At 33.0% G+C, this 13,934-nt stretch overlaps 2 protein-coding genes across 3 annotated transcripts; one reads left to right on the plus strand and one right to left on the minus strand.

Moving 5' to 3' along the window:
- Positions 1 to 304: 304 nt before the first annotated feature.
- On the minus strand, positions 305 to 7,618 carry LOC149907201 (uncharacterized). Its single transcript, XM_090103578.1, has 3 exons — positions 7,495 to 7,618; positions 5,442 to 5,637; positions 305 to 1,916 (listed from the first exon to the last, which is right to left on the minus strand). The coding sequence occupies exons 2-3, from the start codon at positions 5,629 to 5,631 to the stop codon at positions 1,036 to 1,038; spliced, it is 1,071 nt and encodes a 356-aa protein (XP_089959704.1). The 5' UTR covers positions 5,632 to 5,637; positions 7,495 to 7,618; the 3' UTR covers positions 305 to 1,035.
- Positions 7,619 to 8,984: 1,366 nt separating this feature from the next.
- Positions 8,985 to 13,588, plus strand: LOC149907202 (uncharacterized). 2 transcript variants are annotated; one of them, XM_090103580.1, is made up of 5 exons: positions 8,985 to 9,458; positions 10,226 to 10,524; positions 10,789 to 10,871; positions 10,999 to 12,342; positions 12,653 to 13,588. In XM_090103580.1, exons 1-5 carry the CDS (start codon positions 9,341 to 9,343, stop codon positions 12,912 to 12,914), a joined length of 2,106 nt encoding a protein of 701 aa, XP_089959706.1. In that variant the 5' UTR covers positions 8,985 to 9,340; the 3' UTR covers positions 12,915 to 13,588. The 2 variants fall into 2 exon arrangements, with proteins under 2 accessions (XP_089959706.1, XP_089959707.1); XM_090103581.1 differs by having other exon boundaries at positions 8,985 to 9,441.
- The last annotated feature ends 346 nt before the right edge of the window (positions 13,589 to 13,934 follow it).

The raw sequence follows: 13,934 nt of genomic DNA on the forward strand, positions 1-13,934 counted from the left end.
TAGTTAAAATGTAACTACGGAAATAAAAAAAATATAATTCTATTTGGTATTTAGTTTCATAACGTTAAATGCTTTTATATTTATAATAAAATTTTAAAGATTGAAAAAATTGATCATGTGGCGGGATTCGAGCCCGTGGCCGGTCGCCGCATCCAGCTTTGAAATAAAAAAAGAAATAACAAAATTAGTACTCCTTTGACTTAAAAATTAAGCCAATAATAATTTTGATAGTATTTAATAAATTCCACAACTTTAATTCGACGTTTCTTCATTGGCAATCTACAAATTAATTAAAACAATTAAATAATGAAAACACAATTTATTTAAAACCACGATATACTTAATTGCTATACATTACGTAATATCATTGATATTTGGTCATTAAAAATTAACGTTACAAGGCACATTTATAGTAAGGCAGATATGAAAATTTTATCTTCGGCTAAATTATTATTTCACTGCTCCTTATAGTCTAGGAGCTTGTGCTCTTTTTTAATTTTAATATATTATTTTAAAATACATGATAAATATTTTTAAATGCAGTCTTGGTGTATACCTGTATTACTAATTTGAAGATAAAATAATTAACATTTGGCACAAAGTTAATCCTGCAGATATAATCTAAATTGTTGTAGAAAACAATATTTAAAAAATAAAAGATGAGGTACACCTATAATCATCTAAATCACTTAAAAATATTGACACAGCAATACAAGAAAAGCATTACTAAAAATCAATTAACTAAAAGGTACAAATATTTTAACATTAAAAAAAGCAAAAAAATTTTCGCCGATTCTAAAATAAATGAATTTAAGTGGTGTTCAGTATACATCTCACTAAAATCATCGATAGATACGCATTTAAAAATTATTATTGTTTATTTAATTTAAAAAAAGTACATGGGGTATCTCGTAAAATGTAAATCCTTTCCGACTTAACATTATTTTATGCTACTATTTCTGATTTAAATTTTTTGTATAAAAAATATGCATAGAAAAGAAGTTATGCACAAGTAATGTATCTAACTAATATTACCTATTCTATAGGATCTAGCAACATTCCTTGAACAAGTTTTATGTTCGATTTAATGTCTTCGCTGTCCGCCTCCATCGTTTCAAGTTTATCCTGCACGTCGATCAAGAAATCCTTAGTAAAATCACCCTTTTTCAGGGCAGTCATACAAAAATTGGTCAATGCTTTGAAGCATTGCTTTCTATGAGCATTGTGAGGCTGGTTGTCCCATACAGGAGTAGCCCGCACGTAACTCCACGCTAGAAACACGTATTCCAAGACCGATTCCCAATGCTGAGATTCAACCAACACCTTCCCTTGATCGACCAAACACTTTTTAAACGCGGCCAAATGTGTCGAGACCCTCGAATATGCCGGCGAATCCGTCTTCGATGTCAGTCTGGATGTAGGGAGACTCTTGAATATGTTCGACTTCAAATAGTTGAGTCTCTCTTCCAAAGGTGCCATATCAGGCACTGGCATATCTTTGCGAATGTCGTCTTCGATTTCTGGGTGCTTGTAGGTGATTTTCTTTATCATGTTGATCAGCTGGATAGGACTGAGGCCCTTTAGAGCTGTGTCTATCGGCCCTTTGTATTCGGCGTCGAAGGATTTTTCTAGTCTGCATCGCTTTATGGGTGGCGAGGCTTTTACTGGGCTGTTGATTTTGAACTTTTGTGGAGTACTAATGTCGCTGAAGTCGATCTTTTCTGGGGTAAGGGGGACGCGTTCGACATCTCCGAGTAAGAGACGTTTTCTGGGGGTGGATCTTAAGGTCACACCAAGTTTGGGAGGTGAATGGCGAGAGGGCGTATTCTTCGGGGGTGTGCGTATTAAAGAATGGAAAGTGGAATTACGTTTTAAGTCGATGTCTGGCGACCAATTCGTTGGAACACGCTTTCTTCCTGTAAATATAAGTAAATTTTACGTTATAATATATACGGGTAGGTACTATATTAATTACCATTAATTTAAAATACAAGTTCAGAACAATAAAACTTACAAGATAACAAGTATTCATGGCTGATATGTACTAATATTTGGTGAAACAGTATTTAAAAAATAATATACACTGTAAATTGAAAAATACTTGTTCAATTGTTATTAATAAAGTGTTCTAGTTTTGCTGAGGACTTGAAGTACTTCATTTATGTAATACTAGCTGTGCCCGCGACTTCGTCCGCGTGGAATAGTGACTGCATAGTAGTTACTACTTAACACACAATTATTGAGTAAACACGTCTTGAAACACGTACTATCATATACAACTAAATTATAAGTACTTACACATTATTATAAAGTTAAGAAATAAAATAAATAATAACACAAAAGAACTGTTAGTAAAATTTATTACTAAACTGAGCTATAAAACTTAGGTACAGAAGAGTTCAAAATTTCCAGGATGTGGTTATTCTCCCGCTCCCATATTCCTTCTACTTTCACAGACTTTCAACTTTTCCCTTTCACCCCTAGTAAATGGCAGAACCGATTTTGATCTAAATTCTAAACCATGTCTAATCATACCTATATATTATGTACATGTCATATCCTTTCGTTTGGTACTCCATTTGTCATGCCCTTTCATTTGATATGCCACTTGGGTATATTATTTGACAACTTTTATTCCCACTTTTATACCTATATCCAATAAATGGATGAACCAATTTTGATAAAATATTGTACTTTACACGTCATGTCTTTCATTAGATAAGTCACTTGAGTATATTTGATAAAATTTATTTATTTATTCCCACTTTTACCCCTATATCAAATAAATGGATGAACCGATTTTGATAACATTGGACTACTTAATTGTTTCTGACAGGTCGTCTTTTTTCATTTGATATATCACTTGGGTATAACAGACAGCATTCGTTTTTCTCATTCCCACTTTTGCCCTACATATAATTATTGGATGAACCGATTTTGATTAAATATGCCTCATTATACTTCTCACGTCAGGTCATGCCCTTTCATTTGATATGCCACTTGGGTATATTCGACAACTTTTATTCCCACTTTTATACCTACATATTATATCCAATAAATGGATGAACCAATTTTGATAAAATATTATGTCTTATTGTACTTTACACGTCATGTCTTTCATTGGATACGTCACTTGAGTATATTTGATAAAATTTATTTATTTATTCCCACTTTAACCCCTATATCAAATAAATTGATGAACCAATTTTGATATAATTTGACTTGTTGTTTCTGACAGGTCGTCCTTTTTCATTTGATATATCACTTGGGTATAACAGACAACATTCGTTTTTTTCATTCCCACTTTTACCCCTCTATATAATAAATGGATGAACCGATTTTGATTAAATACCAATGCCTCATTATACTTCTCACGTCAGGTCATGCCCTTTCATTTGATATGCCACTTAGGTATATTTGACAACTTTTATTGCCACTTTTATCCAATAAATGGATGAACCAATTTTTAATATGTCTTATTGTACTTTACACGTCATGTCTTTCATTAGATACGTCACTTGAGTATATTTGATAAAATTCATTTATTTATTCCCACTTTTACCCCTATATCAAATAAATGGATGAACCGATTTTGATAAAATTTGACTAATTGTTTCTGACATGTTGTCTATTTTCATTTGATATATCACTTGGGTATAACCTACATTAACAACCTACATTAACAACTAACATGCGTTTTTTTCACCCCTATATAATATAATAAACAACTAATGTAACAAAAAAACCGCATCTAATTCGTATTACCCGTTAGCGAGCTACGGTGGCACAGACAGACACGCAATACACACATAGCGGTCATAACACCCCTCTTTTTGCGTCGGGGGTTAAAAATTAAAAAATATAATACCTACGACATAATTTCAAAGACCTTTTATATAGAAAATTTACCTAGAAGTAACCATAATGCTATTTGTGCAGGTTTTAGACTTATGAGCAAAAATCTAAATAAAGGTCCTTTGACCCCCCCTACTACCCCCTCAGCATAACCACCCCCCCCCACGCTTGGGGACTTTCGATATGATCATCTGGACATGTCAAGGAATAACTTTAGCGTATAATTTACGTAATAAAGTAATTCATGTATAGAATGCCTTAGCAAATGTTCGCTGTGATTACTTAAATGGTCATAACTTTTTTATTTATGAACCGATTGACATGAAATAAACACTAAATGTTAAATGAAGCTTACCACAATATATTAGTGAAAACCGCATCTAAATCGGATAAGCCGTTTCTGAGATTAGCGTGTTCAAACATACAGACAAACAGACAAACAGACAAACCGACAAACAGACAAACAGACAAAATTTTTTTTAACAATAGTTTTGGGTTTGGGATCGATTTAGTAATAACCCCTGCTAATTTTTTTTTACATTTTTTCATTGTACAGACACCACTTTTCTAGAATTTTATTATATGTATTGATTATTTATAGTTACTTTCTCCTCATGTATGTAGAATATATTACAATAAATGTGTGGAAATATCGCACTTATTTTTCACGAACGCGACCTTCTCTTGCAATGCTTGATTTCACCTTAATTTACAAACAATTAACTGAACCTGTACTATTATAATAACTACATACAAACAGTACAATTACCAAATGCATAATTATTTTCTTTATTGCGAAATATTTATGACATCCTTATTTTAATTAACAATTATAGTCAAATAACGCGCAAATAGTAAACAGAAACAACTTTTTCCCATTTAAATATTGAAATAATTATCGAAAATTCTTTTTGTGATTGTACAACAAATAGATTGGTTTAAACGAAAAAAATAAGTGGTACACAAATAAATTTTCTTTTTAAATTATAAAATCATTATGCACTGTATTAATTTTTACCCTTTATCCATGGACGTATAAAAAAAGACGGACGGTATATCGCCTAAACATTGAGTGAAGCCTAGTAATGGCGGCGAAACATCCATGTGTGTGTGCCATGTTGCCATGGCAACAGCTGTCCTGATGACAATGGCGGCTGTATTTTTTTCTATAAATTTTGCCGTAATAATTTTGTCATTAAAACATAAAAGAAATAACTTGCTTCCCTGTGGAATGTAATCCCTTGTGTATTGTTATTTAAAATTGTACTGTTGCGACACCATTTAACAACGCAAGACGGCATTTTAAATATTTTTTGTGAAACAGTGACGCAGTTAATCAGTCGGTAGTTCACGACGTAATGGCGGCCGACTAGCTTACTATGGTGAGAGTGTGTGCGTGTTTATTGTCTTAACACGATCGCTAGCTTACTATGGTGGCTTCACGTTGTTTGTTCGTAATACGGCGCCCGTCTTTTTTTATACCTCCATGCCTTTATCATATACTTGTGATAAAGGGTTTACCCTTTATCATACATTTGGTGTCATACATTAAATTGTTAAATAAATAATATTCTAAAACTACCCACCTCTCTGCTGTATCAACTGTTCATCAGGTGATGGGGCTGGGCTCAAATACCCAGAGGGCAGTGAGGGAGATACCTCCCTAGTGTTAGTTAGCGTCCGCAGAGGGGTTACTCGTAGGCGATCTAGTCGTGCGGGGATTTCGGCTAGCGCGGCGCGGGTGCGGCGAGGTGCGTCGGGGATTGCCCCCTCCATTGTGGTCTTTGTGAGAAATACATACAATATATAAATAAATAAATAAATAAATCTATACTAATATTATAAAGCTGAAGAGTTCATTTATTTGTTTGTTTGTTTGAATGCGCTAATCTCAAGGTCCGATTTGAAAAATTATTTTTGTGTTTGATAGCCCATTTATCGAGGAAGGCTATAGGCTATATATCATCACGCTAAGACCAACAGAAGCGAAGCCACGCGGGTGAAACCGCGAAGCGCAGCTAGTAAATAATATAATAAAAATGAATACCTAAATAACGATTTTATTAAGGCACAAGGAACATTCATATGAAGAGCAACACAAAAAGGGGGCAATTCATCGAATGACTGCCAGGGCAGCCAAGAGTTAAATAAATATGTTATCTGATGCTAAGAAACGAAAGTAAATAAAGTCATTTTCCAAAGAACGTATTGGGAAATCAACATTTCAGGGACTCGAACAGGTGTGGTCTTTTTCTGGTAGCTATATTAGATATATTTTTAATTTTTACAAGAATTTTTTAGATCTGGGCATATAGAAGCTAATGAATTGTTACTTGATTTACGTAATGAAATTGAAAGAACTAATTCATTATTAATTTATTATATTTGTATATACATACGAATTAAATAAAACACAGACAACGAAGTCTCAGTAATAGGGTCCCTATTAGATGACCTGGTTAACTTCATGTTTTCTTTCATCCATTATTGTTAAAGGGTGAACCCTTTTAACCTCCCTGGACTACACTAAACAACAATTGATTGATACAAATAAAGATATAATTATACTTATATGAAAATAAATTGCTGTAAGTTTGTCTCAATAATATTGAGAATGACTGAACTGTTTGAAACACCATCTTCTTGTACTTGAAATTGAAGTCATCTTTAAATCTATTTCATTGTTATCCTCTAATGTTTAAAATATAATCCAATGATATTTGCATATGATTTTGCTCCAAGCATAAATTTAATAAATTCAAAAACATTGGTTTACAGTTTACACTATTTATTTGCAACATTGACACCAAATTCATATTTGGTGTCAATGTTATTGAAACTAAACCTTTAGGTTTTGGACCCTTACTTAGGCAACCACAGTAAGCTGTTGTATGCATAGATAATGAATGAATCAAATGATTCTTATTCTTTAAATGACTTAAATACAAGTCTATTCAGTAAACTCTTGTATTGAGGGCAATGCAATGTAATGTAATGTAAATGCAATTTTTTTAATACTGAGATGACAATGCTTTATTGTACAATAGAGGGTAGTTCTTTAAAAATTGTTCCTCCAGTTCATAAACAAGATAAACCTTGTTATTACATGAATCAGTTATCAGCTACTCAACAATACATAATATAATACAGAACACAGATAGAAATTAGATTAAAAAATCTGTTACACTAAGTACCTACATACGTTACAAATAAATTAATTGCTTAGGATCATAATTATATCAATTTATAAGTTATTTACTTTAAATATCGCACAACCTACCTATTAACTATCCATAAACTTGTGAATTTGGGTTAAAATACGGCGTTCATAGTCACTTACTTCACGCTATGCCTACTTTTTTTTAGAGAGCCGTACAAATAGTTGTTTTCGAATCTTCGGAAGTTAATCTGTAGATCCTATGATTAGTGTACTAGGAATAAGATATAAAGACGTAAATATTAAAGAACATTCGATACAAGCGAAGTATAAAATAATTCCCGCGTAAATAGTAATCAAAACTTCTTTATAAACCTAAGCGTCAGTTTTATCTTCAAGTTTGGAAGCCAAAATTGAATGTGGAAAAGCCAAGAATAGTATTAAAATATGATCACAAAGATAATTTATTCTTAGAAACCTACCTTGTCTACGTATTTAGACCCTCTTTCTGATATTTTATAACACCATTATTATTAGCAAAACACAAAATTGGCGCACAATTTGACATTCAACTGTTATTCGTGTTGACAATAGTCAATAATGAACAATTTGTCTATGGAAATTAAAGTTTAAACTCTGTGGTTAAACTCTGTTCATAGATTACAGAATAACAAAGGCCGTGTATCCACCTGCAAGTAAACTCGCGGAAGTCTTCAGTCTTGCACTCTTGCATGAGATAAGTACTTGCAATATCGTTTACATGTCCTGCAATTTATTGCTGCAATAAATGTCATGCGAGAAGCTCGCGGATCATACTATCGCAACTTATCGCGGAGGTCACGCCAGATCTTGCGAGTGTCGGGATAGGAATTTTACTGTCACAATTTTTCTATTCTATTTTGTGAAATAAATCGTATACTATAATTTATAATGTGTACTATTTATATGTAAAATGATCTAATGAACTAATGTAAATAATATTTTGTTTAACTTTAAATAATAACTTACGTAAATTAGTTAAATCATAAAATTAAATAAGCATAATATAAGGCATAATATATAAACATATTGTATGCCAATTTGTTGGTGAATTGTGCGGACATGAAATTTATTTTATAAACTTTGTAACCACAATTCAACAAATAAATTTTCATTTCATTTCATTTTCAAAAAATAATCACTTTATTCCATCTTAAGATCTCATAATATAATCCTATTGACTTTATAAGTTTATAGTTTCTTCATTCTTTACAAGAGCATGTCACGACTCATTATTTTCAAATAAACAAAAACCAAAAGCCGTGCGGGCGATACTTGCAGCTTGCTGCGAGGTATACGGAAGTAGACCGATAAGCTGCGAGATCTGTCGCGACTCGCGAGTAGATGCAGTCATGTTTACATGACAGTTCTTGCAGAAGTTTACTTGCAGATGGAAACGCGGCCTAGAGTATTTAAAAAAATTATAATTTTTTCCTAATTTCTTTTTTTCCTAATAATGCAGCAAGCGCTATAGCGTTATAATCGTAATTAAAACTAAATACTAAATATTTGTTTTTGTTATTAGTTTAATTGATATAGGGCACAAGTTTTCAAAACGATTAGACTATTTTTTATATTTCAATCATTATTTCTAGATTTATCGTACATAAATCATTATGTGAACACTATTTTAATATTTATCACTAGAATAATTAAACAAGACGTGATGAATGATCGTACTTCATTATCTCGGAGCAATTAACAGACTTGTTAATTAGTCCGAGTTCAATAAACTAAATTTGTCGTAAAATGTAAATTTGTACTAGAAATTGTACCACAGAATCGTACAGTCAAAATGTTACTTGAGTAATTGCAATACTTGCAACACTCAACAATAATTCATAAAAATGACAGATTAATATAAATTTAAGTTATCTGTATTCTCAATTATGTATACAGAATATTTTTTTTGTAAATATCTATAAATTATAAAATCTTTCTCTTTGATCTAAATTCTAAATATTGTTTTTTTATGTTTATGTGAATAGATGTTTGTTCAATTCTAATAAAATCAGTGAAATAATGTAATAAAGTTAATAAAAACGCAACTGCGCTACGCGTATAATAATAAACATTTCCTTCTATGAGTGTTAAATATTCGTAGATTTTAGTCTTTTGAAAGTGCATTCGCCAAACTTTCTTTTATGTAAATGTGAAAATTCGATTACAACATCGTATTACAAATCTTATATTAATTTTACGCAAGGTGTAAACAAAGTAGCACCGGCGTCGTATGTTCTAGATGTCGACGCGCAATACGCGTGATCATGATATTTTGGTCTTGAATATATGAACATGGAACGTCTATCTCATGACTTAAACCTCGCGCTGGAGGAAAGTAACTGCGGCAGGCAGGAGCGTAGGAAGCTAGGGCTCCGGAGACGCACCAGGTCTGCGGGGAATCTGCGTTAGTTTTGTTGTTATTATTATCACTAATCAAACGTGACTGTCACCTTGGCCTATTTTGCATAATAATTGTGCTTGTATTATACATTTGTAAGCATAAATCTATTCAGTATTTGTCTTTCTTCTTAGTAGAAGGAATGTTTCGAAAGTAGCTTTATAGGTCAATGTATAAAACCTACCTTTTCAGATAGCAAAATTTTTAGAGACCCAATAAAAATATACCCATATACTTATTAATTTTAATTTATGGGCAGATCACTTAGATAATAAATAGTATGCTTGAAGGACTAAGGTTCTCTAAGCTTATTTTTAAGTGCTTGGGACTTAATAATGTATGTGTAGTATTATGTACACACACATTGTAATTGATGGTTTTTCTAATATCTTACTGACAGTCAGTTATAAGTATAGAAAGTAAAAGGTATATTTGTTTCTATTAATGATGAAATGACCACTTTAAAAATTGTAATGAATGTTTGTCTTAAGTTATAAATGCAAATTAAGTTTCATAAATGGCTAACTTCACATAAGTCTTATTCTGTAGAAATTGTTTAGAATAGTCTCTAGTTACATCTAGATGCCTTTGTAATTATTAAATTATGTTGCTTATTTATTTTCACTATGGATATTAAAATTTTGAAGATTGGATGAAGTGAAAGCAAAAGTAATTTCATAATTTAAGCAGCAGTTAAAACATTACTAATAAGAAACCTAGAAACACAATCGCTAGTTTTGCGAAAACTGTCTTAACAATTTTGTATATAACAGCTGCCGCAGTGACAGTGAGCCTGGTTGACGATGGCAGCTCCAGCAGCCCCCCACAAGCGCCTCTTATCACGCAACCACTATCTGACTCCGATGACCCTCATGTCAACATCCACACATCAGCAATCAAGTCTCGGCATTACTGTCAAATCGGCAATTTTGAATCTGACTCGTTCAATGAAAACTTCTCACCCACTAGACCAGCGAATACAAGAAGGAAACGGAGGTTTAAGAAGATGCCAGTGGACTATTCTGATGGGAAACACTCGCCGCCGATTGAAATATTGAGCGTCAGTACGGAAGTATGTTTTTGAATGAAATATAAGCTATTATAGTATTAGGAGTAAGTCTAACACCCTAAATTCATAAAGTAATAGTACTTCTTTGTAGACAAAGTGTATCTTGATAATATTTTTTCTCAGAGAAAATAATAATATAGTCATTAATTGAATTGAAATTGTTAAAAAAAGAAAAATTTTGTTCCATCCTCATTTTTAATCAAGACAACAATAAATTTTAGCTGTTTATTGTGATAATTTTTGAATTTTATAAATGTTTCTTTTCAGCCAAATGCCTTGCCGGCTACAATAACACTTCAAGCACCGCGGCTATCACCTCTTATACATGTTTCAAAACATAAGCAAGAAAGGTCAGTTTTTCATTTCTATTGTGAATATTTACTATTATGAACTTTTACAATACAACCACAAAATTCTAACAAGTAGTTGTGATATTTTCTCTTAATATAAGACTATATTAGACTATATTTTTTACAGAAATGCCTTCTGCGGTAAAAGAAAATGGTCACATCGGGATAAAGGCGAACCTTGCGAAATGAGAGAACGGTCGTTCAGTGGGGGCTGCTCTTCGAAGTCTGTGTTTTTCAAAAACGATTTTAAATCCAGAAAACATGACAGTGAGAAAAAACGAAAAGAGTCTCTATTGCAGCCTGGGAAGATCATTCTGAAATCGCAAAATCCAGACGAAGCCAAACCTGCAAACTTTACAAATACTCCATCGCTGCCGGGCAGTTCTAGTTTCAACTTTGTGTACAAAAACTCTAAAAATGGCACTCCTACTTTATCCAAAATCACTGGTTATAAAATAACCACTGATTTGCCACCATTCTTCAGTCCGTCGTGCAGTAGTAGCGATGGGAAATACAATAGGAAAATCAAAGTACTAAATAAAACACACCCACAGACTCCACTACGAAATCCTTTGAATTTCGATGATAATACTGGGGGGATGGATTGTGGAGACGAAAGTAGTTCACTCAGCAGCAGTGATTCGGATGCAGGTGGGCATAACGGTAGTGACGGGGAAGGTGACGATGAACTTACAGACTGGCCAGGGATCGAAGAACTAAAGGTTTTCAACAAGAGCCTCACATTTAAATCTTCCAAATCAGTCAACAATAACTTCACAAAATCTATAAGTAACATGCCTCCTCCCAAGAGGCTAAAGAAAGAGTGCGGACAGACAAAAAACTTCTGGGCGGGTTCCAAGAGCAGGTTTAAGAAAAAACGCGCAAAAGTAGACTCGGGAAACGACGATGACGCAATGATGTCCGATTCTAAAACCATCGTCGACGTCGATGACGAAGACTCTAGAGACCCAAAAGATGTTTTACCCCATTCTTCCTTCACAACTTTTAGTGATCTAAAAAACGCCGGGCCATCAGCCACAAATACGGACCAAACGTTTTTTCGGTCATTTCAAGCGTTTCAAGAGAAGAAAGAGGGCAAGGAAGAGTTTGTGTCGACACCGCGAACGAATTTCTCACTTCAGAAAACGTCGTCGAGTGATCTCAATTTGAGCGAGAAGTCGCCGCAAAGCGATCATTATTTTAGCGAACATTCGATGGGAAATAATGCCGTTACAGAAGTTAGAGAGATTCGAGCTGGGTGTAGACGAATACGGGAAGAAAGGCCGGGCTTCTTAATACTTAGTGCGGCAAATGAGCAATTGTCTAGATTTTTGCAGGATTCTTGTCAGACTGAGCTAAAATTGCCGAGCCTGCAAGACCCAGAGGAGAGGGAAAAGCTAGAGTCGCTCGCGAAACTTTACTCGTTAGAGATGCAAGTGGAGTTGGGACGACCGGTACTGAGGAAGACTAGGTAAGGAGAGTAATTATTGTTAAATCTAGACTATTTAATTTCGAATTTAAATTTAGTTAAATTAAGAATACATACTACCTTCAAATTTAATCACATTAACTTCTCGCGTATTTGGTCAGTTATAAAGTTTTTCAAGAGCAAAACCTATTTTATTTTTATTACAAACTAGCTGCTGCCGTAGATATTATTCTACCCTATTGCCCCTTTATCGTATTGTCTCGTGTTAACAAAATAAGTTAGCCGAATTGGTAGCGAGTTATACGCTTAGCAACACATTTAGCGATTAATTTATTAAATTTTTCAATTACAGTAATACAATGCAAGCAGTCCGCGTCGAACACTCTTACCACAATTTTCCCTCCGACCACAAGAGACGTTGTTACGGCGAAGACGCAGACTCCAGTCTAAGCCTAAGCGATCCCAACTCAGTCAGCTCAATCAATGATTTGGAACAAGACTTCGACAAAAACTGTGATACACTCAAGAAAAATGAGAAAAGTGTACATATAACTGATATTAATGACGCTCTGATTGATAAGACGTTGTTACACCATCCGGGAGATTTAGATTAAGCTTCTTTCTGGAAAATGGCACAAGACATGGAAGGTTTAGGATTGCTGAAGGAAATAAATCATGGAACAGAAGGACAAACATCTAGAAAAGCTTAGAAAATGTGTCTTGTACATTATTAACACACATTATTATAATGTTTGATTCCAAATGAAAGAGACACAAAAATTGGCTTGGTTGTAATGATATATTGACCTCATAATCGCTTTACGTTAGTAGCGAATATTAATGCTCTATTGGCTTATTTGAGGCTATGAAATACTTAAACAGTTTGGCTTCATTGTACAATGAAACATTTTAAGACATATATTCATTTAATTTTACAAAAAATAGTATTTCTCGTTGTTAAAATAATCGGTGATATACTTAAGTGTTAGAGTTTTGATATTTATAATGGAAGTTAAATACCCCGCAGTCGTAGTTTTCCTTACGGGTTATTGATTTTCGACTTTATTTCTAAGAGATAAACGTTGAAATTCAACCATCTGTAAGCAAAGTAATTTTTTATGAAAAATAATTTAACATAATCTTAAATAACTTATATATCTACTTAAACTCTTGATTCTTAAAATGTTTATAAGGTTTTACGTAAAATTGTAGAAAAGCGATGTGAATAGGATGTTTCTCCTTAAATTGATAATAATTCCAAATTGATTTACTGTTTGTTATTTGCCAGACTATGTTTTTTTTTTAAATATGTATTTCATTTTAGCAACATAGTTGATGACGCATGTTAAAATATTCTCGCCCTAGGAGCAACAACATTAATAAAACAAAGTTCTGGCAACATGTTGATCAACTGTTGCTCTTTGCTTGGCTTTGGAATGATCAGTCTTTTAGTGAGAAAATATAAATTATGTGGCAAAGTTAAAATTAAATTTTATTGGTTTAGGCTCTTAAAATGGATCTCGAATTTGGACATAATATTTAGATTTTTAAAATCTTGAAGCGTAATATTAAGATTGAACTTTTTAGGTTTTTACCTTTTATTTTATTAAGTATAAAGCAGCAGACGAAAGTTT

The sequence above is a fragment of the Colias eurytheme genome, chromosome 7 (assembly GCF_061535395.1).
Source record: "Colias eurytheme isolate Ceu_HAF_F1 chromosome 7, ilColEury1 Martin Lab GWU primary, whole genome shotgun sequence".
In the NCBI taxonomy this organism is placed as follows: Eukaryota; Metazoa; Arthropoda; class Insecta; order Lepidoptera; family Pieridae; genus Colias; species Colias eurytheme.